This window comes from Dermochelys coriacea, chromosome 8, assembly GCF_009764565.3.
Source record: "Dermochelys coriacea isolate rDerCor1 chromosome 8, rDerCor1.pri.v4, whole genome shotgun sequence".
Classification (NCBI taxonomy): Eukaryota; Metazoa; Chordata; order Testudines; family Dermochelyidae; genus Dermochelys; species Dermochelys coriacea.
This window is the reverse complement of record NC_050075.1, coordinates 59582010-59599863: the sequence shown is the minus strand read 5'-3', so window position 1 is coordinate 59599863 and position 17854 is coordinate 59582010. Positions and strand designations below refer to the sequence as shown.

The following is a 17854-nucleotide window of genomic DNA, read 5'->3' as shown; positions in this document are numbered from 1 at the left end:
AAATTGGGGATTGGTCCTGCTTTGAGCAGGGGGTTGGACTAGATGACCTCCTGAGGTCCCTTCCAACCCTGGTATTCTATGATTCTAGCACAGGGTGAGCAGGGCTCACTGAATGTGGTACTCTATCCATTCTTTACAATTATCCCCCTCCCACAACCGAAAAAAGGGAAATGAGGGCTATACGCTAGAACATTGATTAATTCATTTTTCCTTTAACCGATTTTATTTCACATATGTAAGATACTGAAATATAGTTAATGGGTTTGGAATCCCTATTTTTTTATGAATATTAGACCATCCATGTGCCCAGACTAGTATATTTTTATGACAAAAGCTTGCAATGTTATACAGCAGGATGGAATTCTTTGCAGCTAAAATAAAACAGCTGTCACCTTAAACTCAACATGGCCAAAACCTAGATCTCCTAATGGTTCCCCACAAACCCTCCCTTTTCCTTCTTTCTCAATTGCTATGGACAATGCCACCATCCTCTCTGTCACTCAGGCCTGTAACCTGGACATCATCTTAGACTCGGACCTCATATCCAGGCTGTATCTAAATCTTCCTCCTCTGCCCCCAATAACATCTCTAAAATGTGAGATTTCTGTTCATCCACATAGCTAAAACTCCCATCCGAACCCTCCTTATCTCACATCTTGACTACTGCAACCTCTTCTTCTCTGGTTTTGGCAAATGTAGCCTTGCTCTGCTCATATCTAGGGTCCTACCAAATTCACCTCCATTTTGGTCATTTTCACCATCCTAGGATTTTAAAAATTGCAAGTTTCATTATTTCAGCTATTTAAATCTGAAATTTCATGGTGTTGTAATTGTAGGGATCCTGACCCAAAAAGGAGTTGTGGGGGGTCACAAGGTTATTGTGCGGGGGAGGGATTGCAGCAGTGCTACCCTGACTCCTGTGCTGCTGATGGTGGTGGTGCTGCCTTCAGACCCGGGCAGCTGGAGAGCAGTGGCTGCTGGCTGACAGCCCATGGCATGGTATGGTATTGCCACTCTTACTTCTGTGCTGCTGCTGGTGGGGTGCTGCCTTCAGAGCTGGGAACCTGGCTAATAGCCACTGTTCTCTGACCCACCAGCTAACAAGGCAGCACAGAAGTAAGGGTGGCAATACCACAGCTCTCCTAAAATAACTTTGCGACCCCCCTCAGCCCCGCAACTCCCTTTTGGGTCAGGACCCCCAATTTAAGAAATGCTGGTCTCCCCCATTAAATCTGTATAGTATAGGGTAAAAGCACACAAAAGACCAGATTTCATGGTCTGTGAATGTTTTTCATGGTTGTGAATTTGGTAGGGCCTTACTCATATCTGTTCAGACTGCTGTTGCAAAGATCGCTTTCCTAGCTTGTTGCTTTGACCGTCACCTCTCTCATTGCATCTCTCCACTTGCTCCCCTTTCAGCATCACATCAAAAATAAGCAATTTGCCTTCATCGCGTCTCATTTATTGTCGAGATGCCGACTGCCATCTCTGATCAGCCCATGATGCAAGCCTCCTTTGCTCGCTTGTCAAGTTTTCAAATAAGCACCTTCCTGCTTTCCCCCATGCTGCCACTCATGCTTTGGAGAAACTCCCCATAATTGTCCACAAAACTGTCCTCCTTCAAATCTCTCCTTAAACTCTTAAACTTATAAAAAAAAAATTGAAAATGGTTAGTGTGCTGAGACCACATCTTATCAAGACGATGAGTCTTTTCTCAGTTCGCCTGTTGTCTTTTGATTTATACTTAGATTGTTAACATATTTGGGGCAGGGCCCACCTTTCTATTATGTATTTGTACAACACTTAGCACAATGGGTTCCTGGTCCATGACTAGGATTCTAAGGCACTGTCACAATGCAAGTAAATAATAGTAAACACCTAAGATTAAAATCTGTTTACAAGATATATAATGGCCTAATGTCTTATTTTAATGATGATGATTAATTTTTCTTCTTTTTGTATGTATCCTGAATTGTAAAGTGGCGGATCACTCTATATCACATATGTTGATTGTTTTATAACACTCTCTTTCTTCCCTAAAACCATTATCGAGTGAAATTAAATTACTGAAAGTCTTGATCATTCCCGATCAATTGCAGATTCTGTGGTGGTGTAATTTACTTAACCAGTGCCTTAACTGGATCTCATTTGAATATATTCCTTATTTTTTTTAATTGTTCTGCAAAAAGAACCTTTCTAAGAAAAGTTTGTGTAGTATAAAAAAATGAATCTCATAGTTGGACTATGCAGAGAAATTATCTGATGTAGAATTTTTTTTAATGTATTCAGAACTTTTACAGGTATCTTTGCAGACCCAACTTCATCTAAAATCTCTAATGTGCATGTTATAAGCAGTACTCTAAATTTAGTGCCATGATTATATAGAAGCAAAATCAACCCTTGGATCCTAAATGCTTTGACGTTAGTGAAAGTGCTGCTTATGAATTTCATAATTAACCTCTGTATATTTGTCATTTATGGAAGCCAGAAGGAAAACTAAATGCATCAAATGAACAAAACTTTGTTCCTTCAGTGGATATTAGTTTTAAAACTTAGCTTTTCACAGGAGCCTAAGGGAGCTAGGTACTGAACTCCTATTGAAATTCAAGTAACTAATTTACTCAGTCTCCTTTGAAAATCTCAACCTAAATGTCTCTTTACCATCTATGTGTATATATATACATTGGGCTCAATTTAATTTCTTTGACTTCAGTGGAGTTACTTCTGATTTACACCACCACAGGTGGGAGGGATACTAATACCATTGTATTTAGATCAGATTATGTGGGTTTTTTAGAATGCTTTGGAAACAGTGATTTCTCTGTATAGCGTCCAGGGGGCAGGAAGCACCTTTGGAAAAGGCCAAAGAAATCTGCATTTTTTTTGTGTAGTTAGAGAGCATTTAATATCACTGTGAACTGTAGAGCATGCCTATATTGTAGTAAAAAAGTTAAGTGCAAAAAATGGCAGCTATACATTTCCCAAAAGAGCAAAGTAGTAAAAAATGAGCATACACACAAATTATTTGCAGAAGATTATTTGTTAACCACCACATTATCATTCAATCTATCCTACAAAAGCTATAGCAGAGGGGGATTATGTTATTCCAGAATGTCAAAACAGAGTATGAGGGCCAATTTCTGTAAGAGTTACACCCATGGAAATCTGAAGTCACTCCATTTTCAAATGTGAAATTCTAGATAGTGTAAACCCACATAAATAAAAATTGTATAACAGTAAGATAACCATAAACAATACTTCTGGAATATATTTCTTCCTTGCCAAGTGTTAGTCATAAAAAAGGATGTTACACAGAATAAGTAATTTGCAAACAGCGTAGAATATGGGCAAGATCATAAACTGGTATAAATCAACATAGCTACATTGAAATCACTAAAGCTAAACTGATTAACTACAGCTGAGGATTTGCCCCTGTATATTTTAATCTCACAAATCTATACACTATACCAGACATAGTATTTAGATATCATCATGTATCCATCCATTGTTATAAGAAATGGAACGAGCCTGGAGACGGAGAATAGTGTTATGGATAAGGCATTGGTTTGAGACTCAGGAGATCTGTCTACAGTTCAATTCCTATATAACCTTGGACAAAACAGTCAAATTCATTCTCTTGGAGTGTAAACTCTTCTGGACAGGGCCTGTTCCTTACTATGTATACATACAAAACCTAGCACAATAGGTCCCCCCACTATCAGTGGGGTAATAATTTAATACAAATAATGAGAGATGGAAGAATGTATATAACCAAACACTGTCCCCAATGCCTTACAGGAATATTAAAGATAAATTTTACCAGAGTGTGCTTCCTCTATGATTTATATGGAAGTGCCTGTCATCATCATCTCCTGCGCTCTCGATACAGATTTATGTTTTATTTCCTCCAACAGCATTATTCTGGTCCTTCCTTTCTTCCTTCCAAATTTGTGTATTTTTCCCTTCTATCGATTCCTAAGCCAGGGTGGTTCTTTGATGTGGGCCCACTTTCAAGAGATTGTCCAGTCTCTGCTAGAAACCAACATGCTTTTATGTAATAAGACTGAGTCCAGAAAGGAGAAGAGTTAGATTTCTACCATACAGAATTTGTTTCTTTGGTTCTAACTGATCCTGTTAGTCAATTCCATGAAGGCAGACACTTTGTATTCATGCAGGGCCCCATAGATTTAAATTAGACTTTCTACGGGCATAAGGTAGGTCCAGGTACACCCAATTGCAGATACTGGGCCTTAGTAATTTATTGATCCTGAACTTTATCTAAAGTGACTATAAAGTTACTGTATTTATCTTGCTTTATAGTATTTCTCCTTTTTGGTATTGGAAATGATTTTTCTATAGATAAACTTTAAAATCGAAGAGTCTAGCACTAGTGCCAGGGATTCAGCTATATCTGCAGATATGTGCTCATTGCACCTCTGCTGGGAACCCAAGAGTACACAATATTAAATGTATTGTACAAATGTGGGAAATGATTCAAAAGACTATATTAGGTTACAGAAAGAAATTCATAGCTTTTCATTGCATTTCAACTTTAATAATTTACACATCTTTAAAACAAAAACATTTAAAATAGGCAAGATTAAAAAGCATGAACTCTACAGAAATTTCCTAACAATCTCAGCAATATGGCTAGTTTTGCTTCATGAGTGTTTGCCTTGCAAAACATGATTTTTTTCATCTTTCATACATATGATCAATGCTGATATTTCACAATATTGGTTAAAAACAATTTGCATATTTGCAGTTGGTCAGTATAGAAACCTGGATAATAGATCACCACTTCTAGCAGATGACAATGGGAAAAATATTTTTGTGATGTCAAGACTTCATAGAAGAGCTGGACCTGGCTTAGCAATTTTGGTGTAGTGTTGGAACCTCTACCTCAGAAATTAAGATGAGCAACATTTTTTATCATGATCGTTATGTGCCACATCTTGAAATCAATATTACCCTTCAGACAGTGCAGAATGAAGGCATAGACCAGAATCATAAGCAAGGCTGACTTGGCTGTTTCAGAATGGATTGGATGGACATCTTTTTGATTATCAGTCCAAACTGCCGCTATCTTATCTTGCAGAACATCACCCCATATAGCTATTGTCACTAAAATTGGAAAGAATTCCTATTATTTTATCCATATCTGCACAGGCAACCCCAGCTAAACAAATGCCCTGCCAAAATCCAGCTTTAAGGTAAGAATGACTATTCAGAATACCAGTGGAAACACCAGCAAATTTTCAGAGAAACTCTTTTAAAACATCTAGGATATTCATTATTTCAGATAGAATTCTGATGGGGAAGACAGGAAAACTCAATTATTGCAAAGTATAGTTGATTTTAGAGCTGGTTGAATTATTTGTTTGAAATGTAGTCTTTTTTGTCAGTGAGTTATTTGCAAACTAACATTGAATTTTACAGGTTTCAGAGTAGCAGCCGTGTTAGTCTGTATTCGCAAAAAGAAAAGGAGTACCGGTGGCACCTTAGAGACTAACAAATTTATTAGAGCATAAGCTTTCGTGAGCTACAGCTCACTTCATCGGATGCATTTGGTGGAAAAAACAGAGGAGAGATTTATATACACACACACAGAGAACATGAAACAATGGGTTTATCATACACACTGTAAGGAGAGTGATCACTTAAGATAAGCCATCACCAGCAGCAGGGGGGGGAAAGGAGGAAAACCTTTCATGGTGACAAGCAAGGTAGGCTAATTCCAGCAGTTAACAAGAATATCAGAGGAACAGTGGGGGGTGAGGTGGGAGGGAGAAATACCATGGGGAAATAGTTTTACTTTGTGTAATGACTCATCCATTCCCAGTCTCTATTCAAGCCTAAGTTAATTGTATCCAGTTTGCAAATTAATTCCAATTCAGCAGTCTCTCCTTGGAGTCTGTTTTTGAAGCTTTTTTGTTCAAGTATAGCCACTCTAAGATCTGTGATCGAGTGACCAGAGAGATTGAAGTGTTCTCCAACTGGTTTTTGAATGTTATAATTCTTGACGTCTGATTTATGTCCATTCATTCTTTTACGTAGAGACTGTCCAGTTTGGCCAATGTACATGGCAGAGGGGCATTGCTGGCACATGATGGCATATATCACATTGGTAGATGCGCAGGTGAACGAGCCTCTGATAGTGTGGCTGATGTGATTAGGCCCTATGATGGTATCCCCTGAATAGATATGTGGACAGAGTTGGCAACGGGCTTTGTTGCAAGGATAGGTTCCTGGGTTAGTGGTTCTGTTGTGTGGTGTGTGGTTGCTGGTGAGTATTTGCTTCAGATTGGGGGGCTGTCTGTAAGCAAGGACTGGTCTGTCTCCCAAGATCTGTGAGAGTGATGGGTTGTCCTTCAGGATAGGTTGTAGATCCTTGATGATGCGTTGGAGAGGTTTTAGTTGGGGGCTGAAGGTGATGGCTAGTGGCGTTCTGTTGTTTTCTTTGTTGGGCCTGTCCTGTAGTAGGTGACTTCTGGGTACTCTTCTGGCTCTGTCAATCTGTTTCTTCACTTCAGCAGGTGGGTATTGTAGTTGTAGGAATGCATGATAGAGATCTTGTAGGTGTTTGTCTCTGTCTGAGGGGTTGGAGCAAATGCGGTTATATCGTAGCGCTTGGCTGTAGACAATGGATCGAGTGGTATGATCTGGATGAAAGCTAGAGGCATGTAGGTAGGAATAGCGGTCAGTAGGTTTCCGATATAGGGTAGTGGTTATGTGACCATCGCTTATTAGCACCATAGTGTCCAGGAAGTGGATCTCTTGTGTGGACTGGTCCAGGCTGAGGTTGATGGTGGGATGGAAATTGTTGAAATCATGGTGGAATTCCTCAAGAGCTTCTTTTCCATGGGTCCAGATGATGAAGATGTCATCAATGTAGCGCAAGTAGAGTAGGGGCATTAGGGGACGAGAGCTGAGGAAGCGTTGTTCTAAGTCAGCCATAAAAATGTTGGCATACTGTGGGGCCATGCGGGTACCCATCGCAGTGCCACTGATTTGGGATACCATCATAGGGCCTAATCACATCAGCCACACTATCAGAGGCTCGTTCACCTGCGCATCTACCAATGTGATATATGCCATCATGTGCCAGCAATGCCCCTCTGCCATGTACATTGGCCAAACTGGACAGTCTCTACGTAAAAGAATGAATGGACATAAATCAGACGTCAAGAATTATAACATTCAAAAACCAGTTGGAGAACACTTCAATCTCTCTGGTCACTCGATCACAGATCTTAGAGTGGCTATACTTGAACAAAAAAGCTTCAAAAACAGACTCCAACGAGAGACTGCTGAATTGGAATTAATTTGCAAACTGGATACAATTAACTTAGGCTTGAATAGAGACTGGGAATGGATGAGTCATTACACAAAGTAAAACTATTTCCCCATGGTATTTCTCCCTCCCACCCCACCCCCCACTGTTCCTCTGATATTCTTGTTAACTGCTGGAATTAGCCTACCTTGCTTGTCACCATGAAAGGTTTTCCTCCTTTCCCCCCCCTGCTGCTGGTGATGGCTTATCTTAAGTGATCACTCTCCTTACAGTGTGTATGATAAACCCATTGTTTCATGTTCTCTGTGTGTGTATATATAAATCTCTCCTCTGTTTTTTCCACCAAATGCATCCGATGAAGTGAGCTGTAGCTCACAAAAGCTTATGCTCTAATAAATTTGTTAGTCTCTAAGGTGCCACCGGTACTCCATTGAATTTTACAAGTTAGTTCACCATTCATCATTATTAACAAAATATTTTAGGGTTAGGCAAACAACTTTCAATTTATATACTATCTGCAAATGCTTGCTTTTGCTATTTGTAATTCATAGTGTGCGATTGGTAACCTAGGTCAAATAGTATTGTTTCTACTTTCTAACTGGTGCGAAACTTTTTTCAACTGAGAATAACCAATAATGAATGTTCTTATTTATCAATAAGTACCCTTGTGGGCACATGGATACAGCTAGATCACCAAACAACATGCCAACAAAAATCTATTCTTGCCAATATTCACAAGTAAATAGTTAATAACAGGGCAGAACCAGGTCAAATCAAACCTTCAGAATCTGAATGAATGTTCACCAACACCATTTTGTAGGATACAACAAACCAGGCACGACTTTTCCCTATGACTATAGAAGCACAAGAGCAACAAGAAAAGGAATGCCTGCATTTGTCTAAGGGAAGACTTTTTGCTCAACTCTATCTCAGACAGTAAATCCCCTTCATACTGGAATGCAAGGAACTGTCATACTTCCTCCAAAATAGAGGGAATCCTCCAAAGCTTGGGCAAAATGACCTTAGGGAAGATTTATGTAGCACAAAGATGCCTACTCCACGCCAGATCTATTGTATTATGGAGGAGCTCTAGCTCCACCATAGTTAAGGTTGGGACAAGGTTCTATTTCAGCCTATGAGGGGTTCACCTGAAACAGAAAAGCCTTTTATGAAGTAGTCTCCCTTTACTTGAGTAGGTATTCAACTCAAAACAGCTGTCAGAGACCAGGATGTGGGTGGCTGTGCCTAATGATTGGAGCAGGAGTCAGTAGCCATGAATCGGAGCTGAAGGTCAGAACCACTGTCAGAGGCAAGATGCCGGAGCCAGGGGTCAGAACAGAAGTCGACAGTCAGGAATCAGAGCTAAGGGTCAGAGCAGGAGCCAGAGCCAAATGCACAAGTCAGCAATCAAGGCTGAGGGTCAGAGGCAGGAGCAGGAGCAGGAGCAGGACTGGGAATAAGGAGCCATGAAAGCTATTATACCCATAGGCAAATGCCTTGAACAACCACCAAATTGCTGCGGATGGGCTTTAAAGCTGGTCTGCTGACACAGTCAGGGGGGTAGCCAATCAAGCAGACTACTGCAGGCCAGGTGCACTCATTAGGTTGCTTAGAGACTGGCTCTGCTAGAGGCCCTGATTCCTGACAATGGTCACCTGGGCTTTAAATTCCACAGAGTAAAACAAAACAGACTTTCACTGCCTCATTCACAAAGGTGTGATCTCAGTTAGGCTCCTGAGCAGGCCAGGCTTCTTGGATTATGACAGGGGAGCTCCTTCCTTCTCAATCTCAGCTAGGGTTGCTTCCTCTGATGTACAAAAACGCAGGCCATCCAGGATGAGCCTGAGCCATAGAACTGGACATTTAGATGCTGTATACTGAGCACCTTTATGGCTTTCCCAGGATAGCTACCACAAAAAAGGGACAACCATCGGAAAACCAGACAGGTGGTAACCCTAGTCTCAGCTTCACCCCAGAACTACCTCCTGAAGGCAGCAGACAGCCCTTTTCGCCTTGGCTATTGGGCCTTTTTTCATTTATAGGGGCTCATGGACCTTCTAGCCACTGGAGAACAAATTCTTATTGGCTCTGCTGGCAGCTGATTCTGGATGGCCTCTCTAGGCAGCTCTTGGAGGTCTAAATTCACTACTGCCTTCCCCCTCCCCCCAAAAAATACTTTAATCAGGTGGGATGCATCCAAGTGGTGGGACCTCCAACACCTGGTACACCCTTCACACAGCCAGTTTTTCAAAGTTCTGTACTACACTTGCAAAGATTTTGCTCGTATTTGGCTTATCTGTGCCTTCAAGCCACAGCCTGTGTTAATGGGCAGAGTAGTGAAATACTGCTGCATTATGATTTTCTAGACCATTGTACAATGCTTGAAGAAATGTAGGGTGTTTGTGTCTGTGTGGTATACTGTGCACTCCACCCTGTGCTGGGCCAGCTCCCTCTCTTATCTAGAGAATCTAGCATATGAAGCAGTGCTAGTCTCACATAGGCCTTGTGCAACCAACTCCCAGCCAAATGACTATATTTGTACCTACTTCTGCACGGAGCAGGACTGAGGAAGTTTAGCAGGCAGCTTCATGAACTCTGTCAGGGCCAGGCACAGTTGAGCCCATCGTCATGTTGTCTGTCATGTATACTGTGCAGCTGGCAGCTTACCAGAAGTATGGCTACTTACCCATTCATGTTACAAATCTTACACATAAACAGTGAGTCAGGATGTATTGGGCTTTTCCTTTCTGAATTTCAATGCAGTTGAGGTTCCATTTTGGCCTTATACAAGCATGGCTACAAGTATTAACAAATCCTGCTGCAGCTAAAGAAAAAGGGTGAGTGGGGGACATGTTGGGGGAGGGCATTGTAACTCCTACCATCTCTGTTCTGCCAACAGCTTAACCTGTAGTTGCTTGGGAAACATTGGCTGCAGGTGAGGGTCTGTGGCCTGCAGTATGCAGGAGGTCAGACTAAATGATCGTGATGGTCCCTTCTGACCTTAAAGACTGAGTCTATGAGAGTCCTGCTGTCACTTCAGTCCATTAGTAGCATTCACCTGTTTGACCAGCCAAATGTAGAACATGGGGTCATTTATGAGCCATGGGAAGGGTAAGTGCAAAGGACATAATGTCATAGACTTAAAACAAACTATGAAAGAACTTCTCCGAAAATATATTCCAAGTTATACAATGATTCTATTGATTAACATTGATACTTGTTAGCTTTAGTATCATTTTATAGACATAATTAGGTTATTATTAATGAAGTTTAGCATTGCTAATTGTAATAACTGTGTGCTAAAACCTCTTGTGATGGACAGTTGACTGAACACACTCAATTTACAGCTGGTGTAAATTGATGTAGCACCATTGAGGACAATGGAGCTCTGTCAATTTACTCCAGCTGAGGCTCTGGCTCTGTCTGCAGACAACCTATATTGAGCATTAATAGAATTAATTTTTATGGCAGCTGTAAAACTAAGAGCCAGTATGATGGTACTTGTTTGTTTCTGTGTTTTTAGGCACGCAATTGTTATTGACAATCTATAAACCTTGCCGTTATGGGCCATTAATGGGAAAACTCTTTTTCAGCAGAATAGAAACCTATTTTGTTACAACCTCCACCTTGCCCTGCTCACCCCCTGTATTTGAAAATATACATCAGTTTCCTTACTATGGATCTGAGTTATCTGAGGGCCTCTTTGTGGGCATGTCATCCTGTACCCTATCAATTGCAATACCCGGGCCTATATTCCTGGCCCCCAGCTTCTACCCTCTCCAATTTATGACACAACTTCTAAAGTAGCATTTTTATTTCATTTGAGTAGATGTTTTATATATAGCTTCTGAAAGGGAGTGTGTATGTGTGTGTGTGTATACTTACATGCACACATATACAGTAGTATAAAAATCCAATGCCTTGAATTGGATAGATATTGACATTCTTTAGATGCCTGGTACCCTAGAATTATTTACAGATTATCAGGTAATCTAAACTTCCTAGTGTTTACAAAATCATGCCTCAATGTCTTGTCCACAAACCCAGGGTTTTTGAACATCATTATTAGTGCCATAGCATAGTTGCAAAAGAAGCAAATTAAACTAATAAAATAAGGAAATAATATTGAATTTAAAAAATAGATGACTTTGGACTGTATCATGTACTTTTATTTTCTCTCTGGCTGATCATCTTTCTTCTAAGACCACCCTACATTGAATGAATGGCACAGACCTGTTCAGCAGATAGAGAAGCTGTGGCCTGCATACAATACAGCTGGGCATAATTGGCCCAATTATGCTTCAGCCTTTTGCTGTTAGGTCACCCGCCAGTAACCAATTTTTTGGGAAGCGGTAGAAACCTACAGTTACTTTGTACAGAAGAAGGAGTGAACAGTGTTCATGGACTTTCACAATAGCTTAGCTCATGTGTTTCCATTATAGTTTCAGTTCTCTGAACCAGAGTTACTAAATCTTTTCTCACTTGCAAACCAACTAACTCAAAGCCGTCATCCTTCGCTACAAGAGACTTGGCACTGAACTTTAGAGAACTCCATCCAGTAGCTGACATATCATTTGGACTGAAAAGAGGTGGGCACGTAGTTGGTAGCACCTGCTACTGATTCTTTACTCCTTGATAGCACCAAAACAGGCTGCTGGTTTTGGCTCTTTAACAGCAGAGGAAGAGGAAAGGATAGGCATCTAATACCTGCAGTGTTTGTATGCAAGGCATAATTGGTTTTCTTGAGTAGGAGCCAGCACTGATGCTCTGCTGTTCTGGGGGAAATGGTGATGTGGAATTGGAATTTGATGAATGGTACCCCCACTGACTTTGGAACATAGGCTTTACCATATTAGGAAGATCATTAAGACTGTCTGGTCTACTGTTAGTGTTCTGCCTCTGGCAGTGGACAAAACCTGATATCTCATATGTCAGAGGAAGAATAATGCATATGCAGTACAAAAAGTGGTTAGAGGGCTGGAGAGATTGTAGTAGAAACAATGATTACAAGATTATATTATATATATTTTAACTTGGCTAAGCAATACCTAAGCAGGGACATGACAATACTTGCAGGGTGTAAAACACCAGGGAAGAAGAGAAATTATGTGGCATAATAATACAATTAAGAAAGAGAAAAATTAGGCATAATTCCAGGAAAAAAGAAGCTTCTTGTGAGTGCTATCTGGTATCCCGTGGAATGGATCACAGTCAAGCTGGGTTCCCACAGGAATCGGTCCTGGGACCAGTTCTCTTCAATATCTTCATAAATGACTTAGATAATGGCACAGAGAGTACACTTGTAAAGTTTTGAGAACAATAGCAAGCTGGGAGGGTTGAGAGTACTTTGGAGGATAGGATTAAAATGCAAAACGATCTGCACAAACTGGAGAAATGGTCTGAAGTAAATAGGATGAAATTCAATGAGGACAAATAGAAAGTACTCCGCTTAGGAAGGAACAATCAATTGCACACATACAAAATGACTGCCTAGGAAGGAGTACTGTGGAAAGGGATCTGGGGGTTTTAGTGAATCACATGATAGGAGTTAATAGTATAACACTGTTGCAAAAAAAGTGATCATCATCCTGGGATGCATTAGCAGGAGTGTTGTAAGCAAGGAATAAGAAGTAATTCTTCCACTCTACTCCATGCTGATAAGGCCTCAGTTGGAGCATTTTGTCCAGTTCTGGGTGTCACATTTCAGGAAAGATGTGAACAAATTGGAGAAAATCCAGAGGAGAGTAACAAAAATGCTCAAAGGTCTACAAAACATAACCTGTGAGGGAAGTTTGGAAAAAATGTGTTTGTTTTGTCTGGAGAAAAGAAGACTCACAGGGGAACATTTTTCATGTACAGAAAAGGTTTTTACAAGGAGGATGGAGAAAAATTGTTCTTTTTAACCTCTGAGGATAGAACAAGAAGCAATGGGCTTAAAGTGCAGCAAGGGCAGTTTAAGTTGGACATTAGGAAAATCTTCCTAACTGTCGGGATAGTTAAGCGCTGAAATAAATTGTTAGGGAGGTTGTAGAATCTCCATCATTGGAGGTTTATAAGAGTAGATTAGATAAACACCTGTAGAATAGTCTGGATAATACTTAGTCCTGCCTTGAGTTCAGGGGACTGGACTTGATGACCTCTTGAGGTTCCTTCCAGTCCTACATTTCTATAATTCTATAACCTCTGAGGTTTGTGGAAGTGCCATCGCTTGACACACTAGAAATCAGTTAAGTATAGCCCTTAGTAGATGGAAAAATAGGAACAACCCTTAGTAGTAAGATGGACAGAATGAACTAATCCATCATCTTTTATTCAACAGATTCAACAGTAGCCATGTGTGTTTTTTGTGGAGAAAAGGTAGGGGATTCTTCCTGAACTTTTTTGGCACTTAAATGTCATATTTGACTGTACCTATCGTAGCATTTATATCTACAAATATTATGGGTCTATGATCTTAGTTTCTCTTTCTTTGTAGAGAGGGGGTACTTCCTCAGCCCACTCCAAACCAATCTTGCCCCTGCTGGTTGAATAAAGTCTCAAACAGACAAATCCCTCCTTCTGGGGTTTGGTTTCACATCAACACAAAATATCTCAAACAGGAGGTTTGGGATCTCTCAGGATTCCTTCTTGCCAACTCAGTCAATTCCAGACTCTTAAATCTCACCTCAGGCTTCTACATGTAGAGATTCCTAAGCAGCTCCTGCTACTCATCAACTAGGAATTATTGCTGGTCCTTCCTCAGGCCAAAAGTCCAGGAAAGCACACTTCTGCCTGTTGAGAATTGGTTGCCACTGATATCTCCCAAAACGGCTGGCGCTGAGTCAACCAAGTCTGTGCTCTCAATTCTCTAAATACTACAGTTTAGGAGGGGAGCCAGGCAGAGATCAGAGTTAGGTGTTGAACCCCTTACTAGCCCAAGATCAACCTGTGACAGGGACACAAAACTATCCAGCCATTTTAAAAATCCAGCTTACAACTTTAGTCCCCTGACCTTCTATAGCAAAGACTGCCCCAAAGGCTAATTACCTGCTGTGTGAAAAAATTATTTCAATTTAGTTGTTTTAAATCTACCGGTCATTAAATTTATGGAACAATCCCCTTGTTTGTGTATTATATATAAAAAAGAAGAACAAGACCCCATTAGTGGTGGAACTGCTAGTAGAGATAATAAAACCAAAGAAATTTTATATTATGTTAGAAGACTAACACAATACCTGGATGTATAAAGAAAGGACTTTTAAGAAAGAGAAAGGAGGTGATATTGTCTCTGAATCTGGCATTGGTGAGCCCAACTGGAATACATATTCTGGTGTTGATATTTAAAAAAGAATTGGACATGGTTTGGAAAAGAGCTACAAGAATGATTTGTAGTCTGGAAACCATGCTTTAAAATGAGACTCTAAAGGACCTTAATTTCATTTATCTTGGAGAAGATTAAGAGGCAACTCAATCATGGTCTTTAATTATTTATATGGAGAAAAGACATCTGACACTAGAGGTCTCTTTAATCTAGTTGACAAGGGCATTATGAAATCCAAGGGTTTGAAGCTGAAATCAGCCAAGTTCAAACAGCAAGTAAAATTTAAGTTAACACTAAAAATAATTAATTATATTAACGGATTATTAAGAGGTTTTGTAAATTCTTTATTGGTTGGTGTCTTTAAATCAGGCTTGTCTGACTTTCTAACCAACATGCACTTGTTCAACCACAAGCTGTTGTTATAGATGTAGGAATCATTGGGTAACATTCTATGGTCTGTGTTATGAGGGAAGTCATGATAATCAGACTAGATTATCATAATGATCTCTCCAGACAAAAAATCTATGACACTGAAAATCCAAGGAGAAGTGCCAACTATCTCATATAATGTTTTCCCCTTTTTCTTTATTCTCCATGTGTTTGAAACTCAGTTTTGACACAGCTCATTAGCCGGACAGTAAGTTTTGTAAGAAAAGATTCCTGAAAGATATAAAATGTATTTTATATGAATATTTAAATACAAGCTTGCATTTTAATCTTGCTGTCAAAGCAGCTTTATCTTGATGGTACGTCCAGGTGCTATAACTGAGATAGCTTTTTTGGATATGTTGAAATGAAAGCACCCAATATACCAACACATCACAGAATATGTAATAAGTTTTCTTCCAGAGTTCTTCTTCATTAAGTTATTGATTAAATCAGGTTAATATATAATCAGCTTTGTCCAAGCACAAGACAGTGGTATGTAGTATTTGGGTATTCAGTTGTTCAGTAGCTAGGGCTTACTTCTGTAAGAAAAGAATGTTTTTTGTTAATTTATTTTGGTATTAACTGAAAGGGAATCCATTTCAATAGTGCAGGAGCAGTCGAGATTTGTAATGGTACATGTTGTCACAGCCTCATGTCTGCTTCAGAGTAGAGTACATTTGTGGTAGACAATCTTTTTTAAAAAGTGAAAGGATTAAAGTGATTTCTAAACTATGGTCCATGGACCATTGCTGCTGTGCAGATTCTTTGCTGATGGAGAAGTTTGTGACTCCAAATAATTTGACAAATAGAAAATAAAGTGCTATTTATCACATGACCTATCCCAGCCATTCTAACTAATTAGCCATTTGCATTGCATTGTGTATTACAGCCCACAATCTCCTTATTCCTGTCTTGCATTCTGGATTTTTTGTATTCTGAAAATATATGTCATCTCTTTATTTAGCTGGGACTTTCTGTAGGGTTTTTCAAGCACTTTAAAAATGATTTTTTGCTTTTACATGATATTTCAAAATGGGGGAGGGACATATCCATCCAAATGACAATCCTTTTACCCTTAAAAGCAGCCCATATGTTATGTCACTGTAGTAGCCACAAACCAGACCATGACTTTACCCTGAAGAAAAAACAAAACAAGACAAAACCAAAACAAAAGCGCTTCATAAAGGCAAAGCTACTGCAGACATTGAGAAATAAAATAGTCCCTTGATTAGATTTTGAGGACAACATGTCCTTTTGCTAATAACTCTCTGCTGCATCTTAATTGGTAAGTAAATGAATAAAAGATGTGTTTATTACTGCTTAATTGACTTGTTTGCTTTCATTGCAATCACTGATTTATTTTGAAATGGGGGATGGGTGCATGTTGCATATGGTCTTTGAATTTATTTAGCTTCATCTTTACATAGAAAAGTGCATTCTGTTTCCATGAATCTGATCTGCTTGAAGAATATGTTTCAAAATCAGGGTCAAAAGCACCGGAAACTTCAGCAAGATCTCTGCGTGGCCAAATGGAGGCTGACAGTGTCTTTCTAATGCCTTTAAAGTAGTGAGCTAAAGTAGATAGGCAGATTTTTGTGCAAAAGAAATTGTGCTCTTAAAAATGAGTGCTCTTTAATTTCCTTTACAAAGTGGTAACAAAAAACCCTGATTTTATATTGAACCTTGTATAATTCTGAATTTATATTCTGTGCCTAACAAAATCAAGTTGTTCTGGAATTATAGTCACATCACAGGCTGAACAAAAGCAATAGGAACTGGTGCATCCTAAGTGGCTTATTTATTTCTTCTCCAGATGACAATTTTGTTATGGAGTATTCCCTCCATTTCTAATAAATAATACTTGTTGCTTGTTCCATGTGTATATAATCCATGACAGAGTATCACAAGCAAGGCTTGTTGTAATACATTGCCCCCAGCTAGGCAACAGAGCGGTGTACTTTGCAAATGAAAACATTTGTCTGAATGATGCATTTCTGAATGAGGATGGTTTTGTTTTGCAGAGAGTTTGGCCGCTGGAAAGTAAACAATCTAGCTGTTGAAAGAAGAAATTTCCTTGGCTCCCCACTGCCTCTCGCTCCAGAATTCTTTCGCAACATAAGACTACTAGGACGTCGCCCAACCCTTCAGCAAATCACAGAGAACCTTATCAAGAAATATGGGACACATTTCCTACTGTCAGCTACCTTGGGAGGTATGGTCAGTGATATGAAACAGCTTCATTATGCATACAGCTCCATTATAAAAATAAGCACAAATGGTCAGAGTGCGTATAAATGGCTACATTTATATTATCAATACCATTAACATCAAATCCTTCAATTAACTTTTCTAGCTGAGAACATAGGGCCTGACTGAAGATCTGAGGTCTCTGTCTTGTTAATGCTTAACCATCATTTTGTTCACCTTATGTTCGATCAACCAATACAAAACCGTTTACTGATGTATTTGGACATTTTGTAAACATTTTGCAGAAATTCAAAGGCATGACATTTTGCATTTTAAGACAAAACAGTTCTATCTACAAGTGAATAACATGAACATTTCCAATTTTTCAGTGATGAAATTTGGAAATTGGACTAAAACAATTGGCCTACAGAATAACGAAGTTCATAGGCCCACTTCCTCATTGCATCCATGCTGAGCTCAGTTATGATACTGGCTCAGTTATGATACTTTGATACCTGGCAAGATACTGGACCAAATAATTAAACAATACATTTTTAAGAACCTAAAGGATACTAGGATTATAAGGAATAGCCAACATAGATTTGTCAAGAACAAATTATGTCAAATCAACCTAATTTCCTTCG

At 39.5% G+C, this 17854-nt stretch overlaps 1 protein-coding gene across 4 annotated transcripts in view; it reads left to right on the top strand.

Annotated features, from left to right (window-relative positions):
- BRINP3 (BMP/retinoic acid inducible neural specific 3) overlaps positions 1–17854 on the top strand; it is a 298580-nt gene that overhangs the window by 140492 nt on the left and 140234 nt on the right. For all 4 annotated transcript variants that reach the window (XM_038414794.2, XM_038414797.2, XM_038414795.2 and 1 more), the window contains one exon: positions 17045–17235. In XM_038414794.2, coding sequence (XP_038270722.1) covers positions 17045–17235 — 191 coding nt within the window. The remainder of the gene's footprint in view (positions 1–17044; positions 17236–17854) is intronic.